The 20,173-nt window shown below is 39.1% G+C and overlaps 1 protein-coding gene across 1 annotated transcript in view; it reads right to left on the reverse strand.

Moving 5' to 3' along the window:
• LOC139720786 (xanthine dehydrogenase/oxidase-like) overlaps nt 1-20,173 on the reverse strand; it is an 89,963-nt gene that overhangs the window by 31,887 nt on the left and 37,903 nt on the right. The window contains exons 11-18 of the mRNA XM_071632127.1: nt 18,543-18,639; nt 17,381-17,490; nt 16,395-16,579; nt 15,213-15,378; nt 8,090-8,185; nt 5,411-5,528; nt 4,397-4,448; nt 270-387 (exon numbers count right to left, since the gene is read on the reverse strand). Coding sequence (XP_071488228.1) covers nt 270-387; nt 4,397-4,448; nt 5,411-5,528; nt 8,090-8,185; nt 15,213-15,378; nt 16,395-16,579; nt 17,381-17,490; nt 18,543-18,639 — 942 coding nt within the window. The remainder of the gene's footprint in view (nt 1-269; nt 388-4,396; nt 4,449-5,410; nt 5,529-8,089; nt 8,186-15,212; nt 15,379-16,394; nt 16,580-17,380; nt 17,491-18,542; nt 18,640-20,173) is intronic.

Below are 20,173 nucleotides of genomic sequence, written 5' to 3' on the forward strand. Positions count from 1 at the left end.
ACTTTTCAAAGTTTGTTTTGATACTGACAGAAGGAACAAAACTATTGTTTGAACCATTGTATCACATTCACACATTGCTCACATACTACATTTGTAGGTACATTGTGGCTTTGTTACTAGTACTCCCTCATCTATAAAGGTGCTTTATGTAAGTATATTGTTGCAAGTTTCCAAGTGATATAATTATGTTAAGGATGTCATTAGCTGCAGATGAGCACTCATAAATACACCCAACACTGAAGCAAACAAATCTCACAGATGACCGTTACCTCTGTGGTGGCAAATATCTCTTCTTCCTCATCAATGTTGTTAGTGGCAGGGATGTCTGAGTGACTGAGATAGGATACCACTCCATCTAGAGCAAGGGCTTGACTGGGATCTACAGCTCTACAACCAGGAAAAAAAGCAACAAACAAACAAACAAACAAATAAACAGATAAGAGGGAATCACTCATATCAAGTAATATGTATAATATGGGATATGTCATCATGACAGCCAATCAACATCAAGCTGCTACACTCTTGCTTCCTGGCATATCGTCGCTGGGGTGACAAGACCTCGTATCTACAAAATGTCAAATGTTCAGGAGAGCCAAACAAGGAAAAGTAGAAATTACGCGGTGCGTAATGTCCCCGCCGGAAGTAGCATTTAGTAGCAAAATGTACAATATAGGTAAAAAGATCAAGGTCAAAGGTCAAAGAAGTCAAAGGTCAAAATTCTATGTAGAAGTTTTGAAGCCCTCACCTAGTGCCATCACATAAAGCAAACGGAATCGAAATCGGGTTAGAAATGGCGAAGGAGTAGCATTTTGTAGCCAATGTACAATATAGGTCAAAAATCAAGGTCAAAGGTCAAAGAAGTCAAAGGTCAAAATTCTATGTAGAAGTTTTGAAGCCCTCACCTAGTGCCATCACATAAAGCAAACGGAATCGAAATCGGGTTAGAAATGGCGAAGGAGTAGCATTTGGTAGCAAAATGTACCATACAGGTCAAAAATCAAGGTCAGAGGTCAAAGAAGTCCGAGGTCAAAATTCTGTGTAGAAGTTTTGAAGCCCTCAACTAGTGCCATCACTTAAAGCAAACGGAATTGAAATCGGGTTACAAATGGCGAAGGAGTAGCATTTTGTAGCAAAATGTACAATATAGGTAAAAAATCAAAGGTCAAAGGTCACAGAAGTCAAAGGTCAAAATTCTGTGTAGAAGTTTTGAAGCCCTCAACTAGTGCCATCACTTAAAGCAAACGGAATTGAAATTGGGTTACAAATGGCGAAGGAGTAGCATTTTGTAGCAAAATGTACAATATAGGTAAAAAATCAAAGGTCAAAGGTCAAAGAAGTCAAAGGTCAAAATTCTGTGTAGAAGTTTTGAAGCCCTCACCTAGTGCCATCACATAAAGCAAACGGAATCAAAATCGGGTTAGAAATGGCGAAGGAGTAGCATTTTGTAGGCAATGTACAATATAGGTCAAAAATCAAGGTCAAAGGTCAAAGAAGTCAAAGGTCAAAATTCTGTGTAGAAGTTTTGAAGCCCTCATCTAGTGCCATCATATAAAGCAAACATAATCAAAATCGGGTTAGAAATGGCGAAGGAGTTGCATTTTGAAGCAAAATGTACAATGTAGGTCAAAGGTCAAGGTCAAAGGTCACAATTGAAATTCTGTATAGAAGTTTCAAAGCTCCCATGTAGTGCTATCATATAAAGCAAACAGAATCAAAATCGGGTTAGAAATGGCGAAGGAGTAGCATTTTGAACATTTTGATCACACACGGACGCACAGACGGACGGACAGACGGACGGACGGACGGACGGACAAACACACGGACACACACACGTACGGAGCCCGTTTCATAGTCCCCTGCTCGAACTCGTTCGGCGGGGACAAAAACATGGCGGCCAAAGCACTGTGGTGAAAGGGATAGCCTTTCCTTTGACATGCTGTGGTGGCTTCATTTTTGGAGTAAGACAGTTTGGATTTGGACAGGACATCACTTAACCCATTATTTGACCATTAATTCAAAAAAGTCATTTTCACCAAAATTGCAGATACAAGGTCTTGTCACCCCAGCGACGATATGCATTTCTAAATTTTCCATGTTTTAGGCTTTCAGTTCATTACAATTTGTTAAAATCTCAGAAAGAGTCAGAAAGCTGGTAACCTACAATTGTACAACAATACATGTACAGTGTAATAAACATACTTTTGATAAATCAATGTCTTTGACTTGCTGTGATGCACTGCTGGGAGTCATCATAATAATGATAATGTGTGATTCTGTACATAACAGGCCCACCATTCTTTAAATGTAAACATACATGTATCAAACACACAGATAGATACAGACAAAAAAAAAAACTAGAGATTCATGCTCGGCGGGTCGTGCAGCCGAGCACATGTATCCCCGAACCCACAGCATCATACATCATTGCAATAGGGCTCACACAGAAATTCCATTTAAAATAAATACAGTTATCATGGCAACAATTTGAAGATGATCATAGAAGAAATGCAGCCAGTAGAGTGCTCACAATGAAATCTCTGCTATATCCACAAAAATTCTTGTTACCATGGCAACGATGTCTCCGCCCACACTAAAAACAATAGGCGGCCTTGCTTTACCATAATGGACCTTCGTGCCAAATTTGAAGATGATTGGAGAAGAAGCGCAGCCGGTAGAGCACTCACAAGGAATTCTCTGGTATTACCACAAAAATTCTTGTTACCATGGCAACGATGTTTCCGCCCACACCAAAAACAATAGGCGACTTCGCTTTACCATAATGGACCTTCATGCCAAATTTGAAGATGATTGGAGAAGAAACGCAGCCGGTAGAGCGCTCACAAGGAAATCTCTGCTATTTCCACAAAAATTCTTGTTACCATGGCAACGATGTCTCCGCCCACACCAAAAACAATAGGCGTCTTCATCTTACCATAATACACCTTCATGCCAAATTTTAAGATGATCGAAGAAGACTTGCAGCCAGTAGAGCGCTCACAAGCAGACCCATTGGATTTACCTTTTCATGTATAAAGACGGAACAAGCGAGGGCGCCATCACCAAAAACAATAGGCATCTTTGTCTTATCATAATACACCTTCATGCCAAATTTGAAGATGATCGAAGAAGAACTGCAGCCAGTAGAAATCTCACAAGCAGACCCTATTGAATTTACCTTTTCATGTATAAAGACGGAACAAGCGAGGGCGCCATCACCAAAAACAATAGGCCTCTTTGTCTTATCATAATACACCTTCATGCTAAGTTTGAAGATGATCGAAGAAGAACTGCAGCCAGTAGAGCGCTCACAAGCAGACCCTATTGAATTTACCTTTTCATGTATAAAGACGGAACAAGCGAGGGCGTCATCACCAAAAACAATAGGCCTCTTCATCTTACCATAATACACCTTCATGCCCAATTTGAAAATGATCTAAGAACTGCAGCCAGTAGAGCGCTCACAAGCAGACCCTATTGGATTTACCTTTTCATGTATAAAGACGGAACAAGTGAGGGCGCCATCACCAAAAACAATAGGCCTCTTCATCTTACCATGATACGCCTTCATGCCAAATTTGAAAACGATCGAAGAAGAACTGCAGCCAGTAGAGCGCTCACAAGCAGACCCTATTGGATATACCTTTTCATGTATAAAGACGGAACAAGCGAGGGCCCCATCACCAAAAACACCAGGCGTCTTTGTCTAACCATAATACACCTTCATGCCAAGTTTGAAAATGATCGAAGAAATGATCGAAGAAGAACTGCAGCCAGTAGAGCGCTCACAAGCAGACCCTATTGGAGTTACCTTTTATGTATAAAGACGAACAAGCGAGGGCGCCATCACCAAAAACAATACGCGTCTTCGTCTGACCATAATACACCTTCATGCCAAGTTTGAAGATGATCGAAGAAGTACTGCAGCCAGTAGAGCACTCACAAGCAGACCCTATTGGAGTTACCTTTTCATGTGGTGTATAAAGACGGAACAAGCGAGGGCGCCATCACTACAAACAATAGGCCCCTTTGTCTAACCATAATACACCTTCATGCCAAGTTTGAAGATGATCGAAGAAGAACTGCAGCCAGTAGAGCGCTCACAAGCAGACCCTATTGGATTTACCTTTTCATGTACAAAGACAGAACAAGCGAGGGCGCCATCACCAAAAACAATAGGCGTCTTTGTCTAACCATAATACACCTTCATGCCAAATTTGAAGATGATCGAAGAAGAACTGCAGCTAGTAGAGCGCTCACAAGCAGACCCTATTGGATATACATACCTTTTCATGTATAATTTGACAGGCTTTCCCTTGCACACCTACCCCAAACCAGTATCAACAATGCAGCTACATAGAGAAACCCCAGGGGGAAGAGGAGGAGCAGTAGGACTTACATGATGCGAGCATGTGCCCTGGAGCTGATGACAGGAGCAAGGTGGAGCTCATCTGATGGACAGACAGACAGACAGACACAAAGTGTTACATAACAAGCGACTTTCATCAAAACTCCTGTTACATCTAGTCATGAAAGCCGGGTACTAACCACCTCTCATATCATATACACACATACATTGCTGTGTAATCTACAGTTGTAGGCCCTGTGGCACAAACAGTAAAATGTGCACAGTTTCTAAAAGTGAAACAATTCCTCACTTCCAGGGTGCTACATAACTTCTTTGAACCACTTGCCCAGTCGGGCAAACATACACTTGTATCTTCAAATTATTGCAGAACACTTGCCCCAACATGAATTTTAATTGCCTGAAAAGAAAGTCCACAAATATAACAAATGACGCAGAAAGCACATGTTGATTGCCATGTTTGGTTTGATCGAGTGTTGCCGATGCATTGCATTGCCATTGGGGTTTCTTACATAAGTGTTGAAAAGTTGCTGAAATGAAATTAGCATCTCTAAATAGTCATTGTTTTAGGGCTTCTTTATGGGTTTGCATGGGGAAAAAGTGAAAAGTGGCTTCAAACCTTGCTACTTGCCCACTTTGGGCAATCATTTTTTTTTTCATTGTTTCAAAACACTTGCCCGACTTTGCTTTTAACTTGCCCCTGGCAATCAGGCAAGCACTCATGTAGCAGCTTGACTTCATTATCCATCCCCTTTCTATGAAAATATGGGGCATTCCCAGGCATATCTAATTGGCAACAGATGATCAAAACTAACCTGCACATAATGGCATACAAAATGACTGATATATAGCAGCTAGAGCATCAAGCCATTAGTGTGACAAGCTACACTATTCTAGCAAGAGGATCTTGTAAAATACAGGGAGTCTTGATTCATGAGAGGCATCCTCATGGTAAATGTCCCTCACCTACATGTTTCTCTTGGCAACACATGAAAAAAATTTATACAATGTATATGGGGCACAAATGTGTGTCAAGTGATATCTTACCTGTCTGTGGTGGTATGTCGTCACAGTATGCAGCTTCCCCCGAGCACTGTCGGAGGGCCGACAGATGGACCACTGGCCGGCCTAGAGGATCTGCATCTGGCTGGTCCAATGGGGGTGGCTGGTTGGAGACCATGATTATGTTGTGTTTATGAGGAGAGCTCACTGTTAACTTGTGTCTGTGCATAGATACTGCACAATAACTCCATAGTGACATTCTATATCACTGCTCGGGAAGTTTTACATTTTGAAGTAAGGGGCATTGTATTTTCAATAGTACATCGTAGCAGTTGTTGTAATGCTGTAGCAGTAGCAGAAGTCTCATGAATGGCAACAATAGTAAGCTTAACTTTAATACTATGTAATAGGATCACTGAATAAAAGGACATCACTTTATCTTGGCTTGTCAAAGCTGGGTTGCCCTTTGAATACCAACATTGGAGTTCATAAAAAGTCAACACAATGACTGAGGTGTCAACATAACGAATAAAGACATTACATGAGTCCTTTACTTAGGCCCTGTGAGTCTTTTCTTCTTTGTTTTCTGTTCAAGTTATAATGTCAGAAATCACACATCTTTGCAATGTAAAATTGCATGGGAGAGAGTCTTATGATCTGAAAATGCTTGCAAACTTTAGAGATAATATGTGACCCTGCACCTCAAAACAAACAAAAAGTCGCCAGACATGAATTTTCAGTTAAGACCATATTCTGAAAGAGCAGACTTTAAAGGGGAAGGCTAGTAACTGATCAGTGGGAATCAGTGGAAATGCTGGGAGATGATTGTTCCAATCCTTATGGGATTCATTCAAGAGTTCATTGTATATCTATTGTTGTGTGAAAATGATTTGCTTCAGAACGGTCTCATATTCAAGTAATGTGCAGATTAATGCTCCGTCACTGACCAGGGACGCTAACCTGGAAGCATTAAACTGCACATTCCTTGAATATGAGACCATTCTGAAGCAAATCATTTTCACACAACAATAGATATACAATGAACACTTGAATGAATCCTATAAGGATTGGAACAATCATCTCCCAGCATTTCCACTGATTCCCACTGATCAGTTACTAGCCTTCCCCTTTAAGCTTTAAAATGATGTATAACTCAAATCAAATGGACTCTCCTAACCTATCCAAATATTGGAAAGAAAGCACAAACTCAGGAAAAGTGTGAACTGAGAAAAGAGGCTCTGAAGTACAGTGTCTATTCAAGCACTTAATCTTTACCAAACCGTGCTGGCTGTGTGATGAATGGGACAAAAAACAGGAAGTAAACCACCAGAGTAAAAACAATGAAGGGAATATCAGATTAAACTGAAATTAAGCATGCCTTATTAACACATTCTGTCCATAATTAATGCCAACTTTCAAAGCAGTAGCACTATCCTTTCAAAAGTTATAAGAGTTGAAAGTGAAGAGTGTGGACAAGCTTTTTCAGAAATGAAAAAGGGATTCTAAAGACACACCTAATCACGCTATTCTACCAAAAATGTTCGAGATAATGTGCTAAAAAAACACACTTTCCTGCCCGTTTTATACCAAATTTAAGCATAATGTAAAAGAAGACCCGCTCTTTCAAAAAATATGAAAAAGTCAAGTTCCGCTAGGTTGACCAATTTCACTTATTTTCAGTCCTCAGGCAAAATCAGTGTGTGCGACTTTTTGTTCATTTTGAGGTGCACGGTCACATATGAAACTCCACTTTAAACAAAACCATAATTTTCATAAAATCAGGCACATGTACTTCACAGAGCAGGCCACCGCCATACAAAATTTTCAAGAACATCAATTTAGAGGCATGCACGGAATTCACTTAGTCTACTGAGCAGTATGTATTACAGACATTTGATGTGACCCGCCACAACAATAGGGTCTGAAAGTTGCTGAAGGCTGAGCCGGGAAAAATCAAGTTTGAAGGCAGATCATTAAAATCAGTCAAAACCATCTGATTTATATTTTGGACATAATTTTGTAATCTGATGTCTCGTCTATCATCTCCTGAAATATTGAAACTAAATGATCAAGGGAAAGGCTAGAAATAAGTGTTTTTCTGAGACATGATATTCCAACTTTCAATGGAACAGAAACGAGTCTGAAGATTTAGATTTAGCGCCGCAGTTAGACTCCGCCCCTAGCAATGAGGGAGTGATCTTATTAGTCAGTGTGTGGCATCCTGGTTACTGACTGGTCGTGCGTACTCCACTGGCCCTAAGCTTGAATGAACATTGCAGAGGTTGCTAGGAGCAATCTTCGATTGTCAAGAGGTGAAAACTGTCCCACCTCCCTTGATCATCACTGCATCGGAACAAAAACTTTGAAGGCAGTTTTCTCAAAATGCTGAAAACAATGCTCTTTGCCTCACTTTGTCTCGGAGAAAAGCACTGCACCGAAGTACTGAGCACTCCAGTACTGTAGATGTGTCACCACTGCTGAATTACCAGACTAGTCCTTTCGAGAGAATTCAAAGTTCATTTGTGGGTTTATGGCATCACCTAGTGATGCAAATACATACTGTAAAACACAATATTTTTGTGACTTGAAACTCTTGCGAATTGCGAACATTCAATACATGTAATGTAGACAAGAACTTTCACATGCATTTTAATTTTGCGAATCTTGGCTTTCGCAAAATTCACAAAATTAAAATGCACGCGAACACTCCTTGTTTTACAGTACCTGATAGACCTGGGTGCTGACTGGGCCATCCTCATTATACGAAGGCAGCAAGCTGGGCTCTGATAACTGGCCTTGGCCATATGGACCAGTCAAGGCCTATGCAAAATAAAGAAGATATAAGACAAGGAATAACAAATTCTCCTTTTGATTCATATCATCATTCTCACATTGGTATGGTGACATTGTGTGAACTGATTAAACATCGTTATCAGAATCATCTTTGTCTTCCTTATATTACCATCTTCACAACACTCTACAGTCAGTGGCAACAAACTTTAAAAGTACAGTGCACTCCCGTCATAACAAACATGGTTATAATGAAATTCCAGTTATAACCGGGGGGCCAAAAGCTGAAAGCAGAGGTCGAGTTGCACTCTCTCTACAAACTAAGTAGACCATGCTTATTTTCAAGTTTTTATTGTAACAAACAACATTCCACTGGTCTACCTCAAAAAATTTGTTGCGAAAACCTCCAAATCCAGGATGGCGTCCAAGATGGCCGCCATATTCACTGAATTTGTTATTTGAAAGATAGAATTTGATAGAAACATCAAATTTCAACAAATGTGACGTCATATGAAAGAGAATAAAATTTTCTACAAGTTGATACCATTTTTGTGGGTTATTGTGATAACTGGATTGAGATTTTAAGGAAAAAACACTCATTTTTTGATATTTTTCTGAAAAAAGGAAAATCATGAAAATGCTTGATTCAGCATAAATCAGAGAAAGACTGAAGGATTATCTTGAAACATCTCAAGAATTTTGTTTGACATATAATTAATATTTGGAGAAAAATAGGGGTCAGTACCATTTTTGGTTCAGGAGTTATAATGTCTCAAACTTAAAAACTCACTACGTAAGAATGGCCATTTTAGTTGTGACCAAGACCTTGTTGGTCATAAAAAAGTCTGCGCGCGCCAAGACTACTACACGCACCACTGGCACTGGCGCTGGTAGCAGCGCCAGTAGTGCGTGTAGTAGTCTTAGCAAATGCAGACTTTATCTTTGACAAACAAGGGTTTGTGCCTGCAAACTAACTTTTCATATCAAGTGGTAGCTCAGGTGATACTGATCGCTATTATTTCAAAGTAGATTATTCTGAAGCAGATGAGATGAAGCAAACAAAATTTCAAATAGAGGTAATAGCTTGAAACTGGGCACCAATCTTGTTATAGATAGTTTAAGACACAATTTAGATCAACCGCTCAAAAAAAAAAATCAAGATGACAGCCATCAAAGTTGACATAGATCTAGTGTATTGCGCCAAAGTAAATGTATTATTTCGATTTTGATACAATTTTGTCTGTTGTGATATCTTAAACCGTCTTAGGTTTTTATGGACACATTTTTAAAAGCAGTGATATTCTACTCTCTGAAAAAGAAAAAACAAATCGAGTGGAAGTTTTTACTTTTGATGTGAGGAGTGAATAACAGAAAACGGTGAATTTAGAGTGAAATTGGAGTGACTTTTGAGTGAAAATGTTCATTTTCACTCATTTTAGAGTGACCTTAGGCAGGGCTCCACACTAACTTTTATTTTTGGTGGCCCAAAGGCAAATATCTGACCTTTTTTGGTGGCCCGATCAGGCCACCAAATTCTTCATTTCTGACATTTTGGTGGCCCAACATGCGTTTTTGGTGGCCCTGGGCCACCGGACCAACGTAAGTGTCGAGCCCTGCCTTTGAATAGGGATCACTCGTCACTCTTCGAGTGATCCCCGAGGTCACTCTAAAATGAATGAAAATGAATATTTTCACTCTCGAGTGATCCTGATATCTAATATGGGGAAAGCATCTACCAATGGCATAAGTTCAGATCAATTGTGACACTATAACCCACATGAAGTCAGCCCAAAAACAATGTAAGAAAAATCTGATAACAGTAAATACAGTTTCAGCATGCTTATTTGTAAATGTGAATATACAGCACGAGTAATCAATTTGGAAAATTGTATTCGAACAATATACTGAAAAGTAATTTCGCACAACACATTTAAGAGCAAAGTAGAGAAATTGCCGCCATGTCGGATTTTTTTTTTTTTTTTTTTTTTTTTTTGTTGGGGGGGGGGGGAGGGGGGTTCGGATCAGAAGGGCTTTCAAGGACATCTACGGATCAGACATTATTACACATATACTATCATCATTCACGTTTCTACAACAGCAGAGTAACATACAAGTAAAAAAGCATATAGTATCTTTGATACAGAAGCATTTCTTTTTTTATCAAAGATTGGGCCTTACCCAAACACTGGAATGAGCTCCACCCCCCCCCCCCCCCAAAAAAAAAAAGACCCTTAATATGGTTTACACTAGTACAATATCGTTCGGATGTATAGAAACATGTAATAGACAGAAAGATAAGAAGATTAAAAATATATATCAAATTATAAGTTATAAGTTGAGATTTAACTTTGACGCAACACACTTAAAGGGACGCAGTCCTCACGAAATTTAAAAAAATATGTTGTTGTTGGTAACTCCAATGAACTACTTTCATCAAAAACAAACTTTCAAATCACCAAATAAGCTCGTACATTTCGGTTACTCTGCAAATGTGACTCTGCAAATGAGCAAGTCTTGGCGGAGAGTCATACGTCATCGATGCACAACTCTTTCCAGCGGTGTTCTGCTCGTCATCCCTAGTTATTTATAAATACATGTTTACTATTCATTTTTATATTAATTGTATATATAAATAAGCTTGAAATATTTTGTTTGAAATAATAAAACCACATATTGTCACATTTTATGAAAAAATCAGATATGATCATTTTGAACACTTAAATTGGTTTTCTGAGGCACGGCTGTCAACTTGAGAGTAGGGCATCAATGACGGCGCACCTTTTGGCAGGCTCTTACACGATCGCTTGCAGGAATTATTTTTTAAAAATCGCGTACGGAGACAATTTTTGATGTCCACGCGTATAAATCGGTGAAAGGTTATATTTTTTACTCTTCTTAATTATCAGTACAGTGAAAATCTCAGGACTGCTTCCCTTTAAGGTATTGTTTGCCATTGGGAGAGATATCACATTCGATTTATATGTGCAGGTTAGTTGTATTACAAAACATTCTACTATGTAAAAAAATCATAATAAAGCCTAAAACATACGGAGATATCACCATTTCTTTTCAAGAAACCATAACCATGATAACTGTTAACAATTTAGTATTTGAATTTGAATTTGAATTTGAATTTGAATTATAAAAAAAAAAACATTCTTATCAGATCTATTTAGTACATCTAACAATATTTAGCATTAAATATACTGATTTAAGTTTGTACATTAGTTGTTCTATCCCTAACTCACAGTTTGGAACTAGTTTGAGGAGTTAATTAAAGCTGGCTTTTCGTTTTACGTGCACTAATGGTAAATAATGCCTTGAAAGACAACGTCGATTAATTACCGCCATCTTGAATTTTATGTTGATACTGTTTTTATCGCTAATTATTACACATTGGAAAAATTTGTGCCAAATTCCAAGCTCCTATCAATCTCTTTTTGGAAAATACTTTCTGTTCAATCTTATCTGCCTCAGAACAATCTACTATAATGAAATGCTACAGTAATAGCGACCAGCGTCACCTACCACTTGGCATGAAAAGTTAGTTTGCATGCAGGTACTTGCAAGTCACTAGACCATTACAGTATTATATGTGACCATCAGGTAAACACATTGTATGCAAAATTTATAATGCATGAATATATTTTTTTCAAGTTTTAGATGTTAACTTGTCAACAGTGTATGATATTGCCTGTAATTCCAGAAATATGAATTATGTCTCAATCTCAGTAAATCTCAATCTCAATCGCAGGTTTCAAAATAATTCTTCAGTTCTTCTTTGATAAATACTAAATCATGCATTTTTACATTTCTTCCTTTCTTCAAAAGAATATAAAAATGTGGATTCCCCCCCCCAAAAAAAAAAGAGAGAAGCAAACAACCCCCCCCCCCCCAATTTATCACAATACACAGCTAAAGTGGTATCAACATTTAGGAAGATTTGCTCTCCTTCATATGACATCAAATTTGTTGCAATCCAATGTCTCTATCAAATTTTATGTTTGAAATGTTAAATTCAATAAAAATGGCGGCCCTATTGGACCGCATCTGTACTTTGGAGGTTTTTGCAACAAATCTACTGAGGTGTACTTACGGAACATTGCTTAGTATGCTTAATATTATGTATGGTTTTGTTGTATGAGGGAGTTGAACTCGAAAAGTAAGCACGATCTTGGATTTGACCCTCTGTAACGTCTTTGGGAACAGATGCGTGCAAATACATATTATGTAAAATGGGATTTCAAGTTTGAGACATTATAATTCCTGAACCAAATACAATACTGACCTCCAAATATTGATTATATGGGAAAGATTTTGATTTCTGCATGGTTTTCATAAACATTTTTAATTTAATCTTTTGTAACTTTTTAGAGAAATATTCATGGTGCATTCTGAAAAATGTCTCCATAAAAACCTAAGATGGTTTGAAATAGCATCAAAATGTTCAGAATATATAAAAGCCATATAAATATACACCAAAACAGACAAAATTGTATAAAAATCGAAATGATACATTTACTTTGGCGCAATACACCATGTCAGCTTTGATGACCTGCAATCTTGAATTTTTTGAGTGATTGATCCAAATTTTGTTTTAAACTTTCTATAGCAAGGTTATTTCAAGCTTCTACCTCTATTTGAAAGATATTTTTTGCTTCATCTCATCTGCTTCAGAACAATCTACTTTGAAATAATAGCAATCAGCGTCACCTGAGCTACCACTTGGTATGAAAAGTTAGTTTGCAGGCACAAACCCTTGTTTGTCAAAGAAAAAGTCTGCATTTGCCTAGACTACTACACGCACCACTGGCACTGCTACAACCGCCAGTGCCAGTGTTGCGTGTAGTAGTCTTGGCGCGCGCAGGCTTTTTTTACGACCAACGAAGTCTTGTCACAACTAAAGTGGCCATTTTTACATAGTGAGTTTTCAAGTTTGAGACATTATAACTCCTGAACCAAAAATGGTACTGACCCCTAATTTTCTCCAAGTATTAATTATATGTCAAACAAAATTCTTAAGATGTTTCAAGATAATCCTTTGGTGTTTATTTGATTTATGATGAATCAAGCATTTTCATGATTTTCCTTTTTTCAGAAAAATATCAAAAAATGAGTGTTTTTTCCTTAAAATCTCAATCCAGTTATCACAATAACCCACAAAAATGGTATCAACTTGTAGAAAATCTTATTCTCTTTCATATGACATCAAATTTGTTGAAATCTGATGTTTCAATCAAATTCTATCTTTCAAATAACAAATTCAGTAAATATGGCGGCCATCGTGGACGCCATCTTGGATTTGGAGGTTTTCGCAACAAATTTTTTGAGGTAGACCAGTGGAATGTTTTTTGTTACAATAAAAACTTGAAAATAAGCATGGTCTACTTAGTTTGTAGAGAGAGTGCAACTCACTCGTTAAGTAAGCGACTTTTTGGGGTTTGGCCCTCCGGTTATTACAATGAAGAATGAAATTCCAGTTACAATGAAGTGAAAAATTCAGGCTGCAGCATTATCTGCTGCATGTTTTTTATTACTCACACCGATGAAAATCGGCAGGGGGTTATGTAAAGGGTTCCGTATGTTTGTTTGTTTGTTTAATTGTTTGTGTACAAGATAACAAGAGAACAGGTAAACGGATTTGCACGAAATGTTCAGGGGATGTTTGGATAATGATAGGAAAGAATCGATTAGATTTTGGTGATAATCGGTTGACCCTTGCAAATTCTGTGTGACCTTGAAGTTTTGACCCCATGGTATAGTGACCACTCCGAAAATTTCCCGTTTCTCACTTTGCGATTTTCCGCTACCATACGAAAACATAAACTCCCAAACGATCCGACTCCGCTGCTCAGATGTTCGTAAGAATTCCGAAATGTACGTTTAGGCCTACTTGAGGGACTATGTCCTCCTGGATTTATGAAAGTTCATTCTCCGTCGTCACAAACTGGCCCGTATTTTGATGATTTTTCAAATTAACATTGATTGTTTTTTTCGTTGGAGGAGCATTTGCTCGGTCGCAGTCACACTGCACGATATGCGCGCTCAATGTCAATGCGTGTGCAAGGCCACTGAAAATGCATCGTGCTCTACCCTGTTGGTGCAAAATTGCATCGGGGACGTTGTGGCGCTCGTTAATGACCGAATACTGGTGCAGTAGACATTTGCATTGAATAATTCCCGTAGACACTAATCATAGGGGTAATTGCCTAGGGAGTACGTAAATTTTGTTTTTCTTTTGCGCTTTTGTGGATACCATCAAAGATCGTACACTGATACGACCTTTGATACCATCACACTCTCGGCTTGCTATAAGCAAAATATCCCGCAAGGAAACGGCATATTTCTCGATTTTTAGCGCTTTTTCGGCGACCCGTAGAAAATACTCTTAAAACTGGACTTAATTCGCGCGCTTGGAATAGTTCCGATTCTGCACTTTTGACGGTGGAATTTGGGATTTTCGATGGATTTTTGGAGGAGACTAAAGGACTTTCCTGTTGTGAATGAGTGTTACTGTATGTGAAATGATGTGATTTGCGTGTGATGTGATTGTAGAACCAAAGATCGTACACTGAAGTGTACGATCTTTGGTAGAACTCACTGGCTGGTGATAAAGGACACTGGCAATTAAGTGACCGAATTCTGGTAGATGACCGAATGCACAGTATGTTTACCCCGACTTTGTACAAGGCGTGGGTCTGCCGCCTTTGACGGCCCCTCTCTTAACAAAAGGAAACTGCCAGTCCCGAGGATTTCATTATGACAGCAGTCCATTGTAATATTTTCTACACAAGACTGAGAAAAGGAAAGAATGAAAGGAGAGACAGAAGGAAAAAAGAGAAAAAGAAAAAGAAGTCAACAAAGAAAAAATAAAGAGGATATTAAAAAGAAGAAAGGGAGGACGAAAAAGAAATAAATGAAGATAATGACACAAAAAAGATACATTGAACTCTTCAAAGGGGAGTACATTCAGCCAATAGATGCAAAATGCACACTAAGCCAAGATCTGAAGTGTTGGAAAGTCTTGACTGCATCAGTAACATCGTCATAAAAATACCTCCTTGATGTTGATCTGACGGGAGACGGAGACATAGAACCTCAGGAAGCATGTCTCCATCAGGCTTTGTCTGTACTCAGCGGAAAAACCCATCGCATGTGGAGCTGGATGGACCTCAGATGAGATGGAGTTGAGTGCATCCTGAAGAAGACTCTGATTCCATTTTCTACAGTGGTTGCGATGAAATAAAAGTAGCTTGATTAGGGATTCCAACTGGTATCAAAACATTCTTTGTACCTTTTACATAGTAAACAAAAGTCAATATTCTGCTAGATCTTTCAACTTTTAACTTTTTGCGTGCCATGTTCACACTCAGTCGATGGATTGCCAAGTTAATACATATTTTGCTCTAACAAATGCACAACCCCACCGAAAACTAAACAGCAATATATTGCCATATGCCACAGTACACTGAAAGCTTCACTAGTGATTCTATTCCTCACAAAGACACTGTGTGTTGCCTGATGATTTAAAGGTAAAACAAAGGTAAAAGGTTCTGGTAAGGATTTGAGAAACCGTACGTCTAGCATCAGTTCATATTTGCTTGCAATATATCGTAAGGGTCTACCAAAAAACTTACCTGGGTGATGCGATTAGCCAGGATAATGAGTAGTTTTGGAGTATTTTTAGATTAAAAGTATAGAACAATTAAAGTCAGTATACCGACCTTTATTGCATGCAGGATCCAGGCTAACTCGGACTCGGACTCGGACAACTCAGCCCTATTTCAAACAATAATACATGCAGTTTGTGATTGCCATGGTTTATACATAGACGCATGCTTATTTTGTTTGCATTCCAAATAGAACCTCTTCATATGCACGTGTTGATTCAACTTGGCCCATAACTGCGACCAGCCACAACGCGAAGTGCTCCCATAGTACAACTGTACAATTCACAGGGAGAACTCAGCCCCGCCGTCAAAGCGAGGCTGAGTTGTCCCCGAGTCTGAGTTAGCCTGACTCTGATCGGGTAAGTTCTGAGACTGCGACTCCGACAAACCTTTTTGGTTAATATCTTGCATTTTCATTCCTCTTAATTATGTGCAATAAGAATGCTTCTGTTACCATAGCAGCCTCCACCATATTATGGTGGGTACATAACACACACTGCACACATTTCAAATGCTTCCATGCAAGGTGAAAATAATAATGATGAATCTATGGACTGCATGCTACTTACTGTCCAATCAGACTGTTGCTTGTCTTCATAGCAAGAACCACCTGACTGTCCACTCCTCCAAATGCCAGCAACAAATCCTTGACCTTTGGCCCCTCTGGGTCAAGGGTCACCCTAAATCCACAGGTGACCCCTGCAAGGCTACAGTGGTGGCGTGGTGCAATCTTCTGCGCAAAGACATAGTCATTCTAAAGGAAGAAAAAATAAGATGCCAACATAGTTCCTGTAGCCAAATAAAATGACTTTAACAATGTCTTGTGAGTGGCTTACTGTAAAGCTAGAAAAATGTGTTGCAATAAACTTCGGGAATTGGAGGCAATCACTTTTTTTCGCTGCATAGAATTCTCACAATTACCAATTGGCATTCAATATATTGTGTATACAGCAATTTTGGCTTGCATTTTACTTTTGCAAATCTGGTCTCCTTGCAAAATTTGTGAAGAGTTTTAAGCGCCCCAAAAAAACTGGTTTTACTGTACTGTTCTTCACATCAAATTAAAGCCATTTTAAGCATTCTACATCAAAGTAACTAGGAAACAGCTTGTGGCATCTTCTTATTTCTAAGCTTTCTCTAAACTTTTATCTCCATTCACACAAACATTTTTACTTCTGTGACAAAAGTCTGGGAAAATAGTTCACAGATAAAAAATAAAAAGGAAAGAAGAAATGATTTTACATAGCATTTGCCTGGCATTTAAAAAGATATATACACATATTGTAAAATTATGGAAAAACCTTCATATAACAATGCAACCAAAATATACATGTGAACTGAATGAATGTAGGAATGTTAGCAAAGCACATGATTGAAAGATAGAGGAATTTTGGACAATCCATTCAAAGGTTATTTATTTTTTAAGTTTTGGTGCAATCACCGCTGCATGAGAAGACTCATCAGTTGTGATGTCACATACGAAGAATGATATACAAAGAATACAAAGAAAATTTCCCACGAATGATGGAAATTTGCAAGCTTGCAAACTGCTTACTTTGTCAGTGAAAGGGATGTGTAGAGACTCCACAATTTCATCTCGGTCAATCAGAGTTTGATCAGGTGTGGGAAAGAAATCAATGTTGAATGGAACAGTGCGCCTGCAGTCTGTAATTATACAAACAAGTAGGTGTCTTGAAGGTCAGTAAGGGGGAGTAGATATTTCTGAAATATAATGCACACATACCTCATTTGAAAATGCACAAATTCATATTGACCGATTCTGTGACTCGCTATGTGTATTATCGGCATGGGCAGCACCATTACTGCGGTGTCCCAGCCGACCCCCCCCCCCCCAACTCCCCCACCCCTCTCCCTACATTAGCACGCACACGGAATGAAAAACTGATGCATGGTTGCTTCAGCCAATAGGTGTCTCGTACTGAGTGCGCGAATGCTTGCTTAGTGCGCGAACCTTTGTTGCAAGTGGGCGATAAACATGTTGCCCGTGGGGTGGGGGAGAGGAGGGGGGGGGGTAGGCTGGGACACTGCAATTTGAGCTAATGGCTGCGCCCAGTGCCACAAATTGTCTGCTGCCCTCAACGAACCCGAATCGGTCTATAGAGAATAGAGAACATAATATTTCTTCAAATGGCCCAATGATTTCCACAGTAATTCATATGTTTCATCTATTCTGAACGTTGATTCTTAGCCTTGTACATCTAACAATCTTTTAAATGCCATGAATTGACATCAACCTAAAGATAATGGTCACCACTAATAACAGAATTCAAATCAAACTGAATGAAAAGATAACTAAGAACTATAGTAATGCACAATAGGGACACTAATTTTCTCAAATGTTCATTGCTCCTCGTCACTGCAAAATAGCAGCTTTAAAAACAAGCAAGCAAGCAAGCAAACAAACAAACAAACGAACACATACAATGTACCTTTCCCTTCACTTTGGCAAACATATGATGTACAACATGTGAGACAACCTGCCACAAAACAACAGATATGAAGCCAAAATGAATATTCAGTAAACTGCCAGTATCTGAAATACGGGTTGTATCAGTTGTCCATATTCCATTGTTTTTGTTCACATGTCGTACCTCTGATACCTAAAATTACACACTTGAACGGTTCCTATAGACAAACTATGGCTATCTAAGAACAAGAAAAAAAAAGAAGGGGGTGGGGGGGGGGGGGTAACCTACCACCTGCCTTGACCAGAGTGACCATTGTCTTTGTTGCCATGAGAACCACGCTTAGGTCCATTCCACCTGAGGCTGCAGCCACACTGGGACCTATGGTCTGCAGATTGGGAATTAAGACAGTTCAGTGGATGACACAGCAATATTCTGTGGGGATAACGGAAGTAACATGGAAAATCACTGATATTCAGATGGTACCATTCAGTAATGGATTACAGCACAATGCAAATATGTCATGGAAAAGCAGGGCATTCTCAATTCAATTATCCCTATACTTAGTACTTCTTTTTTAATATTCTAAGCCCTGGTGCCTTTAATCCATTCCTCACACAATTTTCTGAAAGCCTTCAATGCCCCCAAACAATATTCTTATTGCTCTGCGACAGAGAACAAACAGGCTGGTAATCTACCGGTGCAAAAGCAGTCAAGCAGTACATGTACATGTTTCCCTTTTCCGCAGTCAACTGCGCAATTGTGCCATCATACAACTACAATGCAAAGTGTCGAGCAGGTGTAAGATTATGAATACAGTGTGCTCTGATGGATTCACAAACCCTTTTGGTACACATTATAAGGCATCTGAATGTACAGTTCCGCCTGCGATCAACGTCACAGTGATTTTGCGCGCGAATGAGCGCGCGCAAGTTAGCGCAGTTGAGCGCGGTTCGAGCTCGCTCATTTGCGCTCACATCGTCGGGCGGGTGAAAGCCGGCAAATGTATCTGCTGCCATCTGCGGCCAAAAAAGGGCATGGTAATGTCGTAGGTGCATGTATTACTGCAGTGCCGAGTATGCTGAGCATGTTCTCGCGGAAGGGAAGGGCCGTCCCTTTTCACATCAAAGTTTGATAAATGTGTTTGTGAGTATGTATGTCTGTGCGTGTTTGTCTGTATGTTCGCGCCTCTGTAAAACAGAAAAAAAAGGCGTGAAAGAAATGGATGGAACAAGATTCCGCTGCAAGAATTTGACCATCGCTGGGACCATAACTGCACTACACAAAATTTTACTTTCAGCGTTCATGTTTTAACTTTCATGAAGGAATATTTTCTGGTTATTTCGACTGTCTTCTGCAGTTTCCATTAGCGTATTTTTTCCCGCGCAGTACGATAGCCCGCGCAGGCGCGTAATTGCGATCCATGCAATCTCGACAAAATGATAGCAAGGAAACATCAAAGAAATAAAGCAAGATTCCGCTGCAACATTTTAACCATCGCTATGGCCAAAATTGCTTATTTTAAGATTTTACTTTCAGCGTTCTTGTTACTTCCAGTATTCATGGTATTCGGAATATCTGTTGTACTTTCTATCAGCATTCTTTTTTGTGCACTACGAAAGCGAGCAGAGGTGCGCAATTGCGATCTTTGTACTAGTAATTCAGGGCAGATGCGCGCAACATTGCGCTCTCTGCATTTCGAAAACATAATCGTGATCAGAAGAAGATATTTAACAAATTTCCGTAGCAACATCTTAAACCATCTCCCTGCAATGTATTCTTTTCCGCACAATACACAATAGCGAGATAACCAGGTTTAGAAGAAAGCATTAGAACACGATTCCGTAGCAACATTTTGGAACATTGCTCTAACCAAAAATTAATATCGTAAATTATTTTATCTGACAATATTGCTTTAGGAT

This window comes from Diadema antillarum, unplaced genomic scaffold (assembly GCF_040938485.1).
Source record: "Diadema antillarum isolate AM-2024a unplaced genomic scaffold, OU_Dant_1.0 scf00000133, whole genome shotgun sequence".
NCBI lineage: Eukaryota > Metazoa > Echinodermata > Echinoidea > Diadematoida > Diadematidae > Diadema > Diadema antillarum.